This window comes from Gorilla gorilla, chromosome 4 (genome assembly GCF_029281585.2).
Source record: "Gorilla gorilla gorilla isolate KB3781 chromosome 4, NHGRI_mGorGor1-v2.1_pri, whole genome shotgun sequence".
Taxonomy (NCBI): domain Eukaryota; kingdom Metazoa; phylum Chordata; class Mammalia; order Primates; family Hominidae; genus Gorilla; species Gorilla gorilla.
The window spans coordinates 131,337,881-131,353,721 of record NC_073228.2 but is presented as its reverse complement, the minus strand read 5'-3'; the positions used below and the strand labels follow the sequence as shown (position 1 = coordinate 131,353,721).

General features: G+C 38.5%; 1 protein-coding gene across 2 annotated transcripts in view; it reads right to left on the bottom strand.

The window, feature by feature from the left end:
* Window positions 1-760: 760 nt before the first annotated feature.
* Window positions 761-15,841, bottom strand: part of MEGF10 (multiple EGF like domains 10) — a 233,414-nt gene continuing 218,333 nt past the window's right edge. For both annotated transcript variants that reach the window (XM_063706742.1, XM_063706741.1), the window contains 5 exons: window positions 13,850-13,977; window positions 12,312-12,435; window positions 6,878-6,922; window positions 5,888-6,094; window positions 761-4,364 (listed from right to left, as the gene is read on the bottom strand). In XM_063706742.1, the coding sequence (XP_063562812.1) occupies window positions 4,174-4,364; window positions 5,888-6,094; window positions 6,878-6,922; window positions 12,312-12,435; window positions 13,850-13,977 (695 nt within the window). In that variant the 3' untranslated portion in view covers window positions 761-4,173. The remainder of the gene's footprint in view (window positions 4,365-5,887; window positions 6,095-6,877; window positions 6,923-12,311; window positions 12,436-13,849; window positions 13,978-15,841) is intronic.

Below are 15,841 nucleotides of genomic sequence, written 5' to 3'. Positions count from 1 at the left end.
CTATAATGCAAATGTTTCAAAGATGTTTTAGTCATAAATGAAAGTACTAATGGGCACTGAGATTTAGAAAGCAAATCCACATAAGATAACCTAAAGCTAGTTACTGAAGACTTGACTCTCAGCCCCTAACCTGAGTTCCAGGGATCCAAATATGAATAAAATGTTGCCTCTGTCCTTCAAGAACAAGAAAAAATATTATTTTTTCCATACGAGCACAAGGTTTTTTCTCTCATTAATCAACAGTAGAATCAGATATAGAAAGAAACACTAGAGTTTTTTATTAGAAAGTTTATTGCATTAATCTATAAACTCATTTGGTGATATAAATGACAATGTAGGCTAAGAACGATGAAAGTTTATCATCTTTGGAAAATAGAGATATTTCAACACTGAAAGCATTTTTTGTTTGTTTGCCACAACCAAGTAAATCCTAATGTATTTTGATTTTTCTTTTTAAAAATATAGATTGCAATTCAGTCATATCAAAATGAAGCCTAGACCAAATACTGAACTAGCATAAGCAGACCCAGTGTTAGGACATCAATATTAACAGGACTCTAAACGGGCAGTTTGCTGTACATCTTTAGTTAATAAACAAGCAACCATCCATACCACGTGATTCACACTTGCATATGCATGTACACTTTCATGACGTGAAGCCTTTAAGACCAAAATCTCTCTTAAACATTCAGCTTGAATAATAAAGACATGTTGCCTAGAGATAGAAAATTCATTATTTTAAAAAATATAACCTTAAAACTTGATTTTTTATGATTTTATTTTAAGCATAAAGTGGACTACTAATATTGACATCAATTATAAATGATATTGTGGTACCCTTGTTTAACTTTTGCAATATTTACCATTTAAAAATCTCAATAATTGACAGCTACTGTGGCTCTTTGGGGGTCAAGATGACCACACTTTCATAAAGTTGTTTGCATTTCTCAGAACACACAGTCATTATGCTGATGGATTTGGTTTAGTCAGGTTATAACTGTCCTATTATAAAGTTCTATGGTTGGTTTTCCTGAAATTGGTGAATATAAATTCCATAAAGATAATGCTAAACATATTAAACTCTGTTAACATTACTACTGTATCATAGGACAGCAATTAATGTCAAACACTGTAAATAATTGTAAAATGTTCCTTATTATCATATAATTAACCTCAAATAACATATTTTCCTTATTAAAGCAAACATGAGTTATCATGTGGGCAAGTTCTGATGTACTTATATATAAATACAAATAACTTATAAATTTTCTGATACATCAACTTCTAAGGAAGGAATAATAGTTTGGCTAACAATACTATATGAATGGCATTTGCTAAGTATCTCTAAACTCCTTTACTGCTTTGACCACCATGGGATATAGAAAGGAAATTAGTTATAGGGTCCAAAATTAACATGGGTTCAAAGTTCATGAGAATAGATTCACTTGGTATGAAGAGTGACATCAATGTCAAATTAAATTCGATACATCTGGAAAAGTTCCTAAAGTTTGTAATTTCAGAGGGAAAATGTTGCCAAGATTCTTTTGTTTTCTCTTTAATTCTCATTCTAACAAAAGTATTCCTTTCTTTACCCAAATTGATATCAAAATATTTAGAAAATTTTGCCTTCTCAACAAGACCTCTCCAAATGTAACACGTAGTTTTACAACATCCGAATTGCTATGTGTGTCCTGATGTTTGAAAAGTCCTGAGTAAGCTCTAATAAGAATTGCCTCAGGTACAAATGTCATTTCAGGACATAAGCTAACTGGAATGATTTACTTGTCAAAAAGAGCACACAGGAAGAGATGGCAGTGGCCCCTTGGAGTCCATATCTATTGTCCAGATTTTCTAAGTTGCTGTTGCCTTTGTACAGCAAGCTTTCAATTTATTAATAGTGGAATAAGAAAAGAAACAGTTGTTTTTTTGACCTATCTCTAGAGAACAATGGGGAAATTCAAATTTACCATGGAGCTCTGAAGAGATGATCTTTAAAAGGGGGAAAATGTCTTATTTTTTCTTACCAAAAAGGACCCCGATGGCTACTGACTCACACGTGTCTCAATTAGATGCCTATCACCTAGAGTTGGGAGCCAGCCAGTGGTTAACTCTTGGAATAAATCAATTGTTTCTAAGGCATGTTCCAGGTCATTCCTTATTTCCTTGAATTGACTTTGGAGTTCCTCAAATGAACAGCCACCAATGCAGTGAGTGTCCTAAGTGTGTCTGCTGTATTATCCATCTGATCAAACCACCACCATACGTGCCGATGTGTGACATGAAATAACTGGATATTCCAACTCGATACCTGGCAGGGATAATCACTTATGTGCACTACTAGCAGAAGGGTTGCACATACATATTTGTTAACTGACTCACTGAGACAGAATGCCATATAGGATTTCATGTCTTTAAAAGATTGAAGACCACTGTTTCTCTTATAAAGTTGTTTCCTTATTCAGTTTTTCAGCCCCTTTGCTTGGTCAAGTAGATCAACAAAAGGGAAACTGGCTTTCCTGCATTGTGTCAGCATTCTCATATTGCAAGATAAGTCTGGTTTGCCTGGAACAGTCCAGATTTAAGTTCATTACAAGATAATTATTAATAATGCCCTCCATTTACTCTCAAGAGTGTCCCAGTTTGGATGGTCAATTCTATGATCACCATAATGAGAGTTTTCTTTAAGATGAGTCTGTGGTACTCATCAGTGACAACGTTTCCTTTCTGCTCCCCTTCTCCCTGGTTTAACCAAGGCTCAGAACCAACAGATCAAAAGGAACTCTATTTTGGAATATTAAAAAGCATCTCTACTTCAATCATAAGCCAATCACTTGTGGTTACTATACTATTTTAGTAACGACCAATTTTAATCAATTCAAATTATATATTTTCATCTTGTCCCTCCAAAAGAAAAAAGAACAATGCATTTTTATCAAGCAAAAGATAAGTGGCAATAATACAAGGAACAATGAACATATAATATTTTTTCATTAACAATCCAAACACTACAAAACATAGAATATGCAATTTAAAAATGGAAATACAAATTAATGAAAAGTTGGGTACATGTCACATTAGCAATGCAAAAGACCAGCTTAAGCATAGTTTCTCTAAATTGACAATTAATCAAAGGAAAGTGCCCTTTCTCAAATATGCACAAAAATATTTCAGTCACTTCTAGGGAAAGATTAATCAAAATGTTCCGCTAATTCTATATTACAGCATGTATTACTAATGGTTTACAGAACGTAAGCGTCATCTTGCATTTAAAATTTACAACCTTTATCAATCATTACACACTCATTCCATCCAGTCTGTCAAAAATAAAATTATTTCATTTCTATATTTATGAAATAACTATTGATATGTTATGAATCTCAAGTGGTGAATATGTATGATGGAGCCAGTGATCAGAATAATGTCATAGATCTGAAGTTGGTTGAGGGTCAAACAGAGAAAACCACCTCTGCCTGGCACATTTGTGTACTGACTTCTGCAATAGTTCCTACTATTTCTAAAATAATTCTAATTGTATATTTTCTCATTCTAAACAAAATCTAAGATTTTCGTATTTAAATTTTCTGTCCACTTTTAGAGTATATTCAAAGTCTGTCCAGTTATACCACCTGACAGAATGTTTCCTCCTGCATTCATATTATCCCTACAATTCTGAGTCCAGTTGAATAAAGTTAAGAATCAGGAGTTAACAATATGTTCCTTTTCTTCTATATGTTTAGTGATTCCCACTTTCATGAAGTAAATTTTATGGTAAACTGTACAATCCTAGGTAGAGTTGTATGATGCAAATGAGAGAGAAAATATTCAAATTTTAATTTTTCAAGCAACAATGCCAATGTCCACTGCAACCTGCGTCTCCGAGGGAGTTCTGCAAGTTCATGCTTTCAGCCAACATCTTACAATAAGTCATGCTTCACGGGTATAGTTCTAAAACTAACAGCAATGGCAAATCACATCTCTAACTCCTTCGAATCCACCTGAACAAAAAGCACCTATAGTCCGTGTCAGCCTCAGCTTTCAGCTTTCTGGTTCATGTCCAACAATTGCCCACCGAATTGACTAACATTCACATGAAAGTGGCAAAATTGAGGATGGAGAAGAACCAAACAGCAGTTCTGGAAAGGGTTCCAGCGGCTACCAAGCGGTCCTTTGGTGTCATTCACTGCTGCTGCTGCTGTTGCTGCTGCTACCGCCACTGTCCTCTTGCTTAGGGGAGGATGAACTGTCTCGGACTGGCAGCAGGTCATAATGACAAGGGATGTGACTGTTCTTTGGGAGGTCGTATGGATCCTGGGAGAGATGCCCATTATTGCTGAATACTCCTTGGACAACACTCACTGTAGGTTCTGTGATAACCAAGGACATATTAATTTATCAGCAATGGAAATGTTTTTAAAAAGAATATGGCATTTCTTGCAAATGTCAAACACACCGAAGGGACTTTTAAAAAAATATAAGGAAATGCTGCTTTTAAAAACATGATTTTAAAAATCATCACATACAGGTGGCAACTCTGTATAGTTGGATCAACTGGCAAACACAAACGGTGTTCAGAACAAAAGGAGGACCACATAATCAGGATGAAGACATTAAGGGAATATACAGAATCCTGGATATAAATCATGGTCTGAAAAACACCTTGGGGATAAGGTAGGCCAAGCCCCTTATTCCACAGGTGAGAAGACTGACATTCTCAAACATTAATTCAGTTCATGAAAACACTCAACAAGTTCACAACTTTAAGACTCAAGACTCAGGCTCTCATTTGAGTTCCCATCCTACTGTGGCAGGTTTGTGGGACAGTTTAAAGGAGAATTGTTACTGACTTTCCAAAAATAAATTTAGTTCACTTTGACTTGCATTTTAAAAAGCTGTCTTAATACTTTAAAAATAAATTATTTTGTATATTTTTTCCCGGGGACATATCTGGCATAAAATAAATTACTAGTAGTAAAGTAGGCACTTCATTTACAAGTAGTAGAGAATATTTTAAAGTTAAAATCATAAATACTCAGAGAGATATAGAAATAGAGACAGAGAGAGAGAGAGAGAAATGAAAATATATAGCCCTATTGTTTAGCCAACAGTAGTGGTGGAATGTTTTATCTTTTCCCAAATGGCATCTGCAAAAGACAATCAAAATAACTCCAATTTTAAATTGAATTCATATTAATTTTCATCACATTCACATCAGAGAATATTACTGCTATTTTGGACAAGTTTAAAAGTAAAATGTTTCAATCTTGCTAAATGCATTATATTAATATAATGAACCAGGAAATGGAATCACCTGTTTAATCCACTTGAACCATTTGTTTTGGCTAAGTAGATATATTAGCTAATATGATACATATGCTATCCACATGTGTGCCAAAATATTCACTATGGTTACAAAACAAAAGATGGATGATTAGGTGAAAAATAAAGAAACTTTACCTTAAATTTTTCTAAATAATATTTTCCCTGGAAAATTCCTTTGGCACCAATTAATATGATCGCTAAAAACACAGGTCGCATCTATTAATAAAATATGGTGACAAAACCCCGTCTCTACCCAAAATACAAAAAATTAGCTGGGCGTGGTAGTGCATGCCTGTGGTCCCAGCTACGTGGGAGGCTGAAGTGGGAGGATGGCTTGAGCCCGGGAGGTGGAGGTTGCAGTGAGCCGAGACTGTGCCACTGCACACCACCTGGGTGACAGAGAGACCCCATCTCAAAAAAATATATAAAATAAAATAAAATAAAATAAAATACGGACCATTATTTTCAATAAGATTTCTATGACCTGCAACTATTATATTCGTAAAGACTTTAAAATTGTTTTTAAAAACTTATGCACTCAGTTCTTTCTATGGTTAAGAGAACTCACCAACTTCATAGACATTCTTGTTGGCTGAAGTTGAGTTATTGATCTCTGCATATGGGGAATCTCTTCGTGCCGGCGATTTCATCTCCACATAACCACACTCTGAGCTTTTCGGGATAAGTACAGGTGGGTCTTTAATAGTGGCATATGGGTTCTCAGAACTGCTTAGGGAGCAGTTACTTGAATTATATTCAGAATTCTTTCCCAGGTCTGTGAAGAGAAATGAGAAGAGAAAGCTAATGCTGTGTCACTGGCAACATCATTTCTTGGTGATATTTTGCTGTTTTTCTTCATAGCTAGGTTTCCATAATTCTACACACTGAAAATAATACTGGACCTTTTCCACTTGTTTTGGAGAGAATCTGCTATAAAATGACCCATCCCTAAAGTAGTTTTAGCTCCTCTCCAAGATGAGTACTGACATCAATATCATTAACTGATTTCATTTTTATGATCCCATTCAAATATAATCAATTACGTTCTGTTTTATTAATAGAAAATTTACAGAAGTTCAATCAAGAAACCAGCTGTTGATGGCCCCAGGAGCACCAAGAGGGCTCTATTATCATGACAAGAAGGCATTTGTGCTGGGAGGACTCCTAGTAAAAGCTCTGTACTAGGCACCTAATCATGCACACCCATCCTAAACAGCAGACCTTGGTGCACATGTAACCATGTGGATCTTTTCTTATTGTCCCTGCTATTTCCCTTTATATGTTTCCGTCTCCCCATAAGCCATATTTCTTTCAAATGAGTGTTTCCTCAGCAAACTGAATCTTTTGTTCCCCAAAGACTTAAGCTCTATCAAGGACCACCTCTGGTCACTTTCTTGATGTCAGTCACACATGTTTGTGTGTTTGCTGTAGTAACTGACCACACTAAAAATTCTACATTTTCTCTTGCCATTCTAGCTTGTTTAAAAAATATTTCAGTCTTTGAGGTTAAAAAAAATTTAATTGTGCTTCTGATTTCTTCTTCAAATTTATACGATACCTTTTAAGGATTTTCCCATATAGCTTCTGTCAAGTCCAAAAGCACCTGTAATAAAGGAAGAAAAAAACACCCAGTGAGAACTGAAAGGAAGAAAAACCCCATCCAATATCCCAAGGTCCTGGAAGAGGATCTCCCACTGCAGCAAACAACCAGGCTGCTGCTCTTCAAGCCTTTACACCAGATCAGTTGTCCCAGATGTCCCCAGTGCTTAGAATTAAACACACACACATTTGGTCATTCACCTAGCCATTTACAGTGACTCAGGAAAAGCTAGTCAAAACAGGATAGAAACTGAGGCCCAGAGATAAATCAGTATACTTGATTCAAGGTTGCAGTGAAAAGAAAGGATACAGCCAAGACCAGAGTTGACATTTCACACCTACGTGCAGCTCTTTCGAGGCTCTGATGGTTTTCAAATAGTTTTCCCAATAATCATTATTGAGTTATATTATTGTCTTCACTATAAGCGTGTTTTCTGGAGACTGGAAGCTTTGAACACTGTTGACTAACACTTTACAGGTGATATTAGCTCTTGCCCTTCTTTATTCAGCTTTTCATAATTTGACTTTTCCAGGTATGGGGACATAATTGTGTATGAGCCTGGATACACACAAAAAAACCTGCTTTCTCATTGGAAAATGGCCAGCCTTTATTTCGTGGGTGTGGGGAGGGAAATAGGAGTGTTCTGGCTCATGCTGGAAAAATTGAGCATGTAGGCAAGAGAACCTGCAACCACTTACAGAAATCAATCAGGTCACAAGCATGTTGTATAAAATATAAGCATTTAATCACAAATTCGCACTACTAAAAACAAAATAAGAGGACATTACCTAGCCCATTTTATACTATCTGGTGTATACATGCAAAATTGCATTGTTAATACTGCATGGGAATCAATTATTCTATTGGAGCTGTGTTGTGACAAAAAAGGAGAAAACTATAGATTAGGAGACAAAGGAATTACATGTTATAACTTATTGGCCATAGGACTTTGGGCAAGATGTTCCACCCTCTGAGTGTCAATTTTCTCATCTCTAAAATGGGGAAAACAAAATTTGCCTTCCAGCCTTCCAGGGTTTTTGTCATCATTAAGTGAAACACAGCATATGAAAAGGCTTTGTAAACTCTGAAGCACCATACAAATGAAGTGTGTCAATTACTCTAACGCTCAGTGTATTATACTACCCTCTGCTTCAGTCTTTCCTTAAGCACTCCACGGCATTTTCAATTGCCTTTCAAAAGAATATTACAGGCCAGGTGCGGTGGCTCATGCCTGTAATCCCAGGACTTTGGGAGGCCAAGGTGGGTGGATTGCTTGAGCCCAGGAGTTCGAGACCAGCCTGGGCAATATGGCAAAACTTCATCACTAATCTTTTGAAATACAATACAATACAATACAATACAATACAATACAATACAATACAATACAATACAATACAATACAATAAGAATGTTACAGACTTAGGTTAAAAGCAGAGAGTAAAGTAACAACTAGCAATGAACATTCCAGGTAAGTATTTGAGAATGTTAAGGAAATGATATCCTTGCCACTGTGCATGCATCTCTTAGAGTGATGTTAAGCTCAAGTTCTGATGTTGGTGTCCTGTGGGGATCACTGAGTAAGCACACACTGTTGTGGAGAAGGAAGCAGCCTCTCCTAAAGGGAGAGGGTCTGTCAGATATCAATCATCATGGGACAGGAAATGGGAATATTTTCCTCTCTCAGGCACACTCTCTTGCATCTGGGTTGTGAAGAGTCTAACCAAGCCCATAGCTGGGGGGAAGGGCACACAGTTATGCAGGGAGGCAGCATAAATGGGTGTGTAGTGAAGACTTAACCTTATCAAAGAAAGGGGTGGCCTTTGCCCTCACCTCCTGGGAGGTGATCTTGAAGTCCTTGGACTGTCCTGCCCAATAGGAGTGCTTTTGTTCACGCAGAGGCCCAGGGATACACTGGATAGTGTAACCAAGTGATTTATGGTGGGGGGTTTGGGCCATATGGTATCATCTCCACCTCTGGAAGGGGAAAGACTAAAGGTCAATCATGTCTACATGATGGGAGTCAATCATGTCTATATGACTGAGCCCCCCATAAACTGTAACCATGAGAATGCCCATTCAATGAGTTCAGTGAGTCCTTGTAGCAAAATGTTGATCCTGAGGGTCTTCTTGGTGATCCTTCAACTTGTAGCTGATGTCAGAAGTCAGGGTGGTCTTGGGAATTCCCAGACTTTATAAAGAGGACCCATGAAGATGGGGCACAGTCTGTGGCCTCTGAGAACAGCTTTATCAAGGAGCTCTGTCTATGCTCCTCTTTGCCAAATACTCTTGGCCATCTCCAGACTGTAGCAAAGTCTTATTAAATGCCCATTTTAATCTTAGCTGTGCAGTGGCTAGCCTTCCACCAAGGTGTGAAAGAGAGAACCAGCATGGAGCAGATAGTAAGTTAGGGAATAAGAGCTGGGGCTATGAGGCCAGACACCCCTGCCAGATTCTGTCTTCATTGCCTTGGAGGATCAGGGAGCTGTTTTAATGAGAGAGCAGTCAGGATTCCCTATAAACTCCTATATATACCCATCCCTGGAGCAGGGCTTTCAAATGCTTGGTTTAATTTAATTCACAAAACGAGCCAGTACATGGTTATTACTCCCATTTCACAAATGAACGAATCAAGGGTAACTGAGGGTAAGTGACTGGCCCAGTGCTATATCTCAGGGTCTTTTGTGTCTAGTTCAAGGCTCTTTCAGATACCGTGACAACAACTATTCCATCATTTAAAGCACCTGTACGCTTTATCATCCATAACATGCCTGAATCTGTCCTTTGTGAAGAACTTTTTCTGTGCAACAACTTTAAAGGGATGTTAAATGCAGAATTATTCCTGAGTGAGAACAAACCAAGAAGATCCAGAATTTCCAATGAAGATCCTAGGTTCCTAACACTCAGTCCCTTGGGTCTCATTGAGCCAGAAAGCAGAGACATTTACATATGACCAGTACAGTGATGCCGTATCTTCTGGAGTCTTCACAGTGGTCTAAGATAGAACAAGATGACTTTTCTTTCACTAGCGCTGGTTGGTATTTTGCTGAATATCAATTCATATATTCCTTTGAGCTAAATTATAAATGTAATTAAGACTCCTAAAAAGTCTCCTTTAATGTTAGATGATGTTACCAATAAGCATATTGTGAGTCTCGTATGTAAATAATCTTACTGTGGTTAGAAATACTCATCCTATTGATAAAAATGGTATAGAATACAGATAAAAGTTAGGAATTGGTACAGCGAGCGTGATAACGACTACACCATGGAAATGACTAAGAATTTGTATTCACCAGTAAAACGTTTTTATTTCCATAGAAAGAGGCATTCCCACAGGGATCAGTTCCTATGACTGGCTCAGAGAACTTGACACTGCTTACAGGAGAAGCAGTGTTTAAGGGGAGCAGTCAGAAGATCAACTTTGAAATCCGGCTTTACCCCTTTCCTTCTTTGAAATTTCAGACAAGAGGGTTAACCTCTCTGTGCCTCCCAGTCTATTCCTCTACAAAACAAGATTCATAGGAGAGAGTCCACCCAGGAGGATCATCCAATTTAGCAAATAGGCCAAGTGTGGTGGCTCATGCCTGTAATCCCAGCACTTCGGGTGGCTGAGGCAAGAAGATCACTCGAGGTCAGGAGTTTGAGACCAGCCTGGCCAACATGGAGAAACGCTGTCTCTACTGAAAATGCAAAAATCAGCCAGGCACGGTGGTGCACATCTGTAATCCCAGCTGCTTGGGAGGCTAAGGCAGGAGAATCACTTGAACCCAGAAGGCAGATCTTGCAGTGAGCCGAGATCGCGCCACTGCACTACAGCCTAGACGACAGAGCGAGACTCTGTCTCAAAAACAAAAACAAAAACTAAACAAAACAAAACATTAGCAAATGAAAATACACAAAGGTCAGTTATATTAAAATTTAAAAGAAACAAAAAATAATCTTTAGTGTACATCCCATGTAATATCTGTGATATGTTTATACAAAAAAATTTGTTGCTTATCTATCTGAAATTCAAATTTAACTGGGATTTCTGGCACCTACCTCCAAATAAATGTACGTGAAAGGATTTGCTATCCGTAAGACACTGCACACCTGTAAGTTACTACATCATCAAACTCCTGTCTGAAAATATGGGGTACAGGCTTGGAAACTGCACTGCATAATTAATGGTATATCACAGAAGTTCTTTAAGTATGGACCAAGCATTCCTGCCCCCTTTTCAGGAGGCCTATGAGATCAAAACTATATATACACATATATATTTTAAGAGGTGAGTCTCGCTATGTCATCCAGATCAGACTCAAACTCCTGGGCTCAAGCAATCCTCCTGCCTCAGGCTCCCAAGTAGCTGGGGCTATAGGCCTGTGCCATTGTGCCCAGCTGCAAAACTATTTCCATAACAATACAACAACAATATATGCCATTTTCACTCTAATTCTCTTTCAAGTGTACAGTGGAGTTTTTCAGAAGCTACACAAAGTATGAGATCAAAACCAACTGAACGTAAAAGCAGACATGATAATCCAGCTATCTTCTATTAAGCTGGACATTAAAGAGATTTTTTTATAAAAATGTAAAATAGCATTGCTCTTCTCACTAATTTTGAAGGGTTTTGGAAAATGTAGTTTTTTTTTATAAAAACACAATTTATGTTACCATGAAATGTGATTATTATTAATTTAAATAAATTAACATTCTATTTTTTCCAGTTTTTATTTACATATTAAATTTCATTTAGTATGGTAAATATAAATAGATATAGCCCCTATCAACAGAAGCTCTTTTGGGTCCTCAATAAATTTTAAGAATGCAAAGGAGTCCTAATTTCAAAAAGTTTGAGAACCACTGATCCACTGTATTCCTGTTGGTATCTCTGATTCCTCACCTGAAAGGGAAGGGGATCTCAAGTACAGATACCCTATATCAAAAGAGAACAAGGAAGAGCACACAGCTGTGAGCCAAGCTGACAGGGTCCAATACTAGCTCTAACATTTAACAGGCGATGAGGTCCTGTGCAAGTAACATAACCTTGTTATGACTCAGTTTCTCAACTGTAACATGCAGATGGTGATAACAATAGTACCCAACTATTAGAGTACTTGTGAGAATTAAGTTAACAGGCATAGAGCAAGAATGTAAGCTACAAGCAGGCACATATCCCAATCTCTTTTGATCAATTCCTGGCACATAGTAGGAACTCAATAAATGTTTGTTGAATAGATAAAGCCCTTAGGACAGTAGATAGCCCTGTACAGGTGTTAGGCATAATTCTGCTATTGTGCTTTTTGATGCAAGTTTTCAATAGAACACCTTGGCACAAACAGAGATCCGTGACTGTTTCAGGGACTGACAGGTCAAGGTGCTTCTGGGGACGTGCGTTGGGAGAACTCACCGAGCTCGTTGAGGTAGCCGCCATGTTTCCAGTCAGCCGGCAATGTCCCAGTGCAGTCCCCCACAGGGCCTCTCTTCCCAGGGTTCACATTTTTAAGATTCACAAACAGTTGATTGTTTTTTGACTGTTAAAAATATAAACAATGAAAGATTAAAAACAAAATACAATGCGGCACAGCACAGCGTTATGGACCTGGGGAAAAGTCCAGGGCACATATTGAGGACCAGTCCTTAGAGTGACCTGAGCTCAGGGGCCGAGGTGACTGCTTGTAACCTGGTGGGACTTGCAAGCTGGCAGGAGTTCATGTCCTTCAGTCCTAGCTACTCCCTCCACCACCTCAAGATCTTCATTTCACTCTGTCATCCTGTGCCAATTAGACCTTATTTGGATTTATACACATGTAACTTTGATTTGGAAAAAAAAAAAAAAAGAACTCTTGGTCTAAGCTCTCCCATCAAAACTGGTATGTTTGTGTGAATCACAGGTGACTCTTAGCAGTTATCCTAGGTGTAAACATGAGGATAAGATTATCTGCTTTGCCTCCTTCCCTGAATTTGTATGAGAATAAATTGATGAATGTGAAAGTCTCTGGGGAATGTGGAGTGATATTTAACCATGAAGCACTATAATTAAAATCTATAGCTGCATCAATTAAATTACAACTGGATTAACTTAATTAGCTTGATTTTTTTTTCTAATAGAGCACTGGAATTAGACAACAGAGATTAGAAATATAATTTGGGTATGACTGGAAGAAAGAAATGTTTGAGACTTCAGAGCATTGTGGGGAAGACCTGGGGTGAGTTGGGTGCTATTAGAGTAGCAGCTCTGGGTTCTAGACACTCTGTCTCCAACCTCTCTGTGACTCAGTTTCCTCATCTGTAAAATCGGCATAATAATCACTCTTGATTTATAGGACTGGTGTGAAGATTAAATGAGTTTATATTTTTTAAGTGATTAGAAATGCTTGGCACATAATATTAGGTTGTTGCTATGTGACCACTGTTGACCTACAGAAATAGCAATTTCATGTGGTTCAACCCAAATCAGTGCCTATTACTGTTGTTGTTACTAAAGCACAGGTGGCCAGGAAAGGGTACTGGAGGACGGGCGGTCAGAAGAGACACACTTGGAGATTTTGCCCATGGCTGATTCTGCTATAGGTCTTTATGTTTTTGTTAATGTCATTATGAGTCATTATTTTAAAATCTCATGTAAAATTAGAAACGTTTTTCTAAAGCAGTGTAATGGAAACAGTACAGATTGTAGAGACAGAGAGACTTTGACTCACACAGCAGCTGCCTCACTCATTATCGGGCAGCTATGTCTGGAAGTAACTTAAACTCCCTACTACTCAGGTTTTCATCAGTAAACTTGCGATTCCCAAAGCACACTCAGAGGACTGTATAGAGGAATAAATTAGATAATATATGTAAAGTACCTAGAACAGCCTCTGGTGAACAGCGGCCCTCAATAAATGCTGGTTCCCTTCCTCTCTCCCCAGCCCACTTCCAAAGACTTGAACCAATTCCTCTCACCTTCGTGACAGTCATCCTGTCCCTGTTGTTGACGTGAGGGGATGTGGCACACTGGGTGAGCGTGTGGTAACTGGGATTGGTGAAGTAGTGGCTATTAGCGTTTCCACCATTGCTGTGAGGAAGGGTTCCTGCAAGAAGGGAAGGAAATGGTTAAGGCAGCAGGCTCCCATAAATGTGTGTGAAAAAAGGGAATCAAAATAACAAAACAGGCCCAGTGAGGTGGCTCACGCCTGTAATCCCAGCACTTTGGGAGGCCAAGGCGGGCAGATGACGAGGTCAGGAGATCGAGACCATCCTGGCTAACACAGTAAAACCCCATCTCTACTAAAAGTACAAAAAAATTAGCCGGGCATGGTAGCATGCGCCTGTAGTCCCAGCTACTCGGGAGGCTGAGGCAGAAGAATCGCTTGAACCCCGGAGGTAGAGGTTACAGTGAGCCGAGATCGCACCACTGCACTCCAGTCTGGTGACAGAGCGAGACTCCATCTCTAAATAAAAAAACAAATAAATAAATAACAGAACAAATGTCTGGACTCCTTCCATATCACAAGCTGGGCAGAATCTCCTCCTGCCCATCCTACTCAGCAAAGCTTCTAGAAGCAACAGGCCTCTACCTTCCTAACTGCCTCCTTGGAAAAGTATGAAAGCTTGTGAACAAATGTGAAACTGAAAGAACCAATTATTTAAGATCCATAGGAGTGGCTGCCTAGGCCTAAATTTAAAATAGAGTCAAGCAGGCCTTTGCTGACTAAGGATCACACCTGTACTCTGAGTTCCCTGAAAACCCAGCTTTTTATCTTTGGGTCTTTCAGAGCTCAGCTGAACCAACCAATCAGAGCTTACCTGCCTTAGCTAATCAGGGCTTAGCTTTATCAAACGATCAGGGTTCAGCTGTGTCAACCAACCAGAACTCAGCTGCACTGATCAATTAGAATTAAACCACTTTCAATCCTTCACTTTCCTAAAAGGGCCTGATTGGAAGCTGGGTGGGGACTTTTGCTATAAAACCCAAGCCTTCCCTTTGTTCTCTGAACTGCACTTTCATTTTACACTGGCTGCAACTCCTGGGTTTGCAAACCGTTCACTGGAATAAAATCTCTTTCCCCCAAATTCCTTTTCAGAGAACTTTTGTTCACAGTATCCACAGATAACTGCTCTTTGCTTTGGGGCTGGTACAGCTGGGAAGGTATCATTTGAAGCTGATCTGCAACTTTCCTTTTTTTAAACACTTGAGTTCTTGACACAATAATTCTGCACTGAAAATGCACTACTATGTAAATCAGCTACTTCTCATATTTCCACGGAATTTTGTAGTTTTAAACATGTAACCAACCAGAAGGCCTTCAATAATCACCCAAAAAGTAATAAAGATTTTAAACTTTTAAATTCCTCCATGTAAATGGTTGCTTCTACTGACGATTGATTATAATTTTATTTTTCCTTTTATGAGGCATTGTGACAGAACAGAAAAAATCAAGAGTTTTCTTAAAGGGCTGCCTTGGTTCTTGCTAATACCAAAAAGCTGTTTCTGATATAACTTTGTTCCCTTCAGTTAACGATTCGGGTAGGCCTAGGGAGAGGCTGGGAAGCACATAGAAAGTACCCTCATTCAGAGACAGGAGAACTGGTCCAGCTCCCTAATCTGATCCATGACCTTGGTAAACTTATCATCCTCTCTTCCTCCCCACCCCCCTCACATATGACAAAAGCTTGAGGCTGGATACAAAGCTCCTTATGGATTGAAATTCCCTAAATCTAAACCACAAACACAATGAGCTCAATTTTAAAACCCTTATAGCAAACCACAGAATGACAATTTACTACTGTTGAAATAAAAAACTCATCTCTAGCAATGTATACCTTTTCCAAACATAGAATTCTCTCGATGAGAATTGACAGAAACAATGGACAGCACAGCCAAACACCCAGTTTTAAGGAACCAAAATGAAATTTAACTTTTCAAGAAGCAAAATGCCTCTCCTGCCTCTGCTC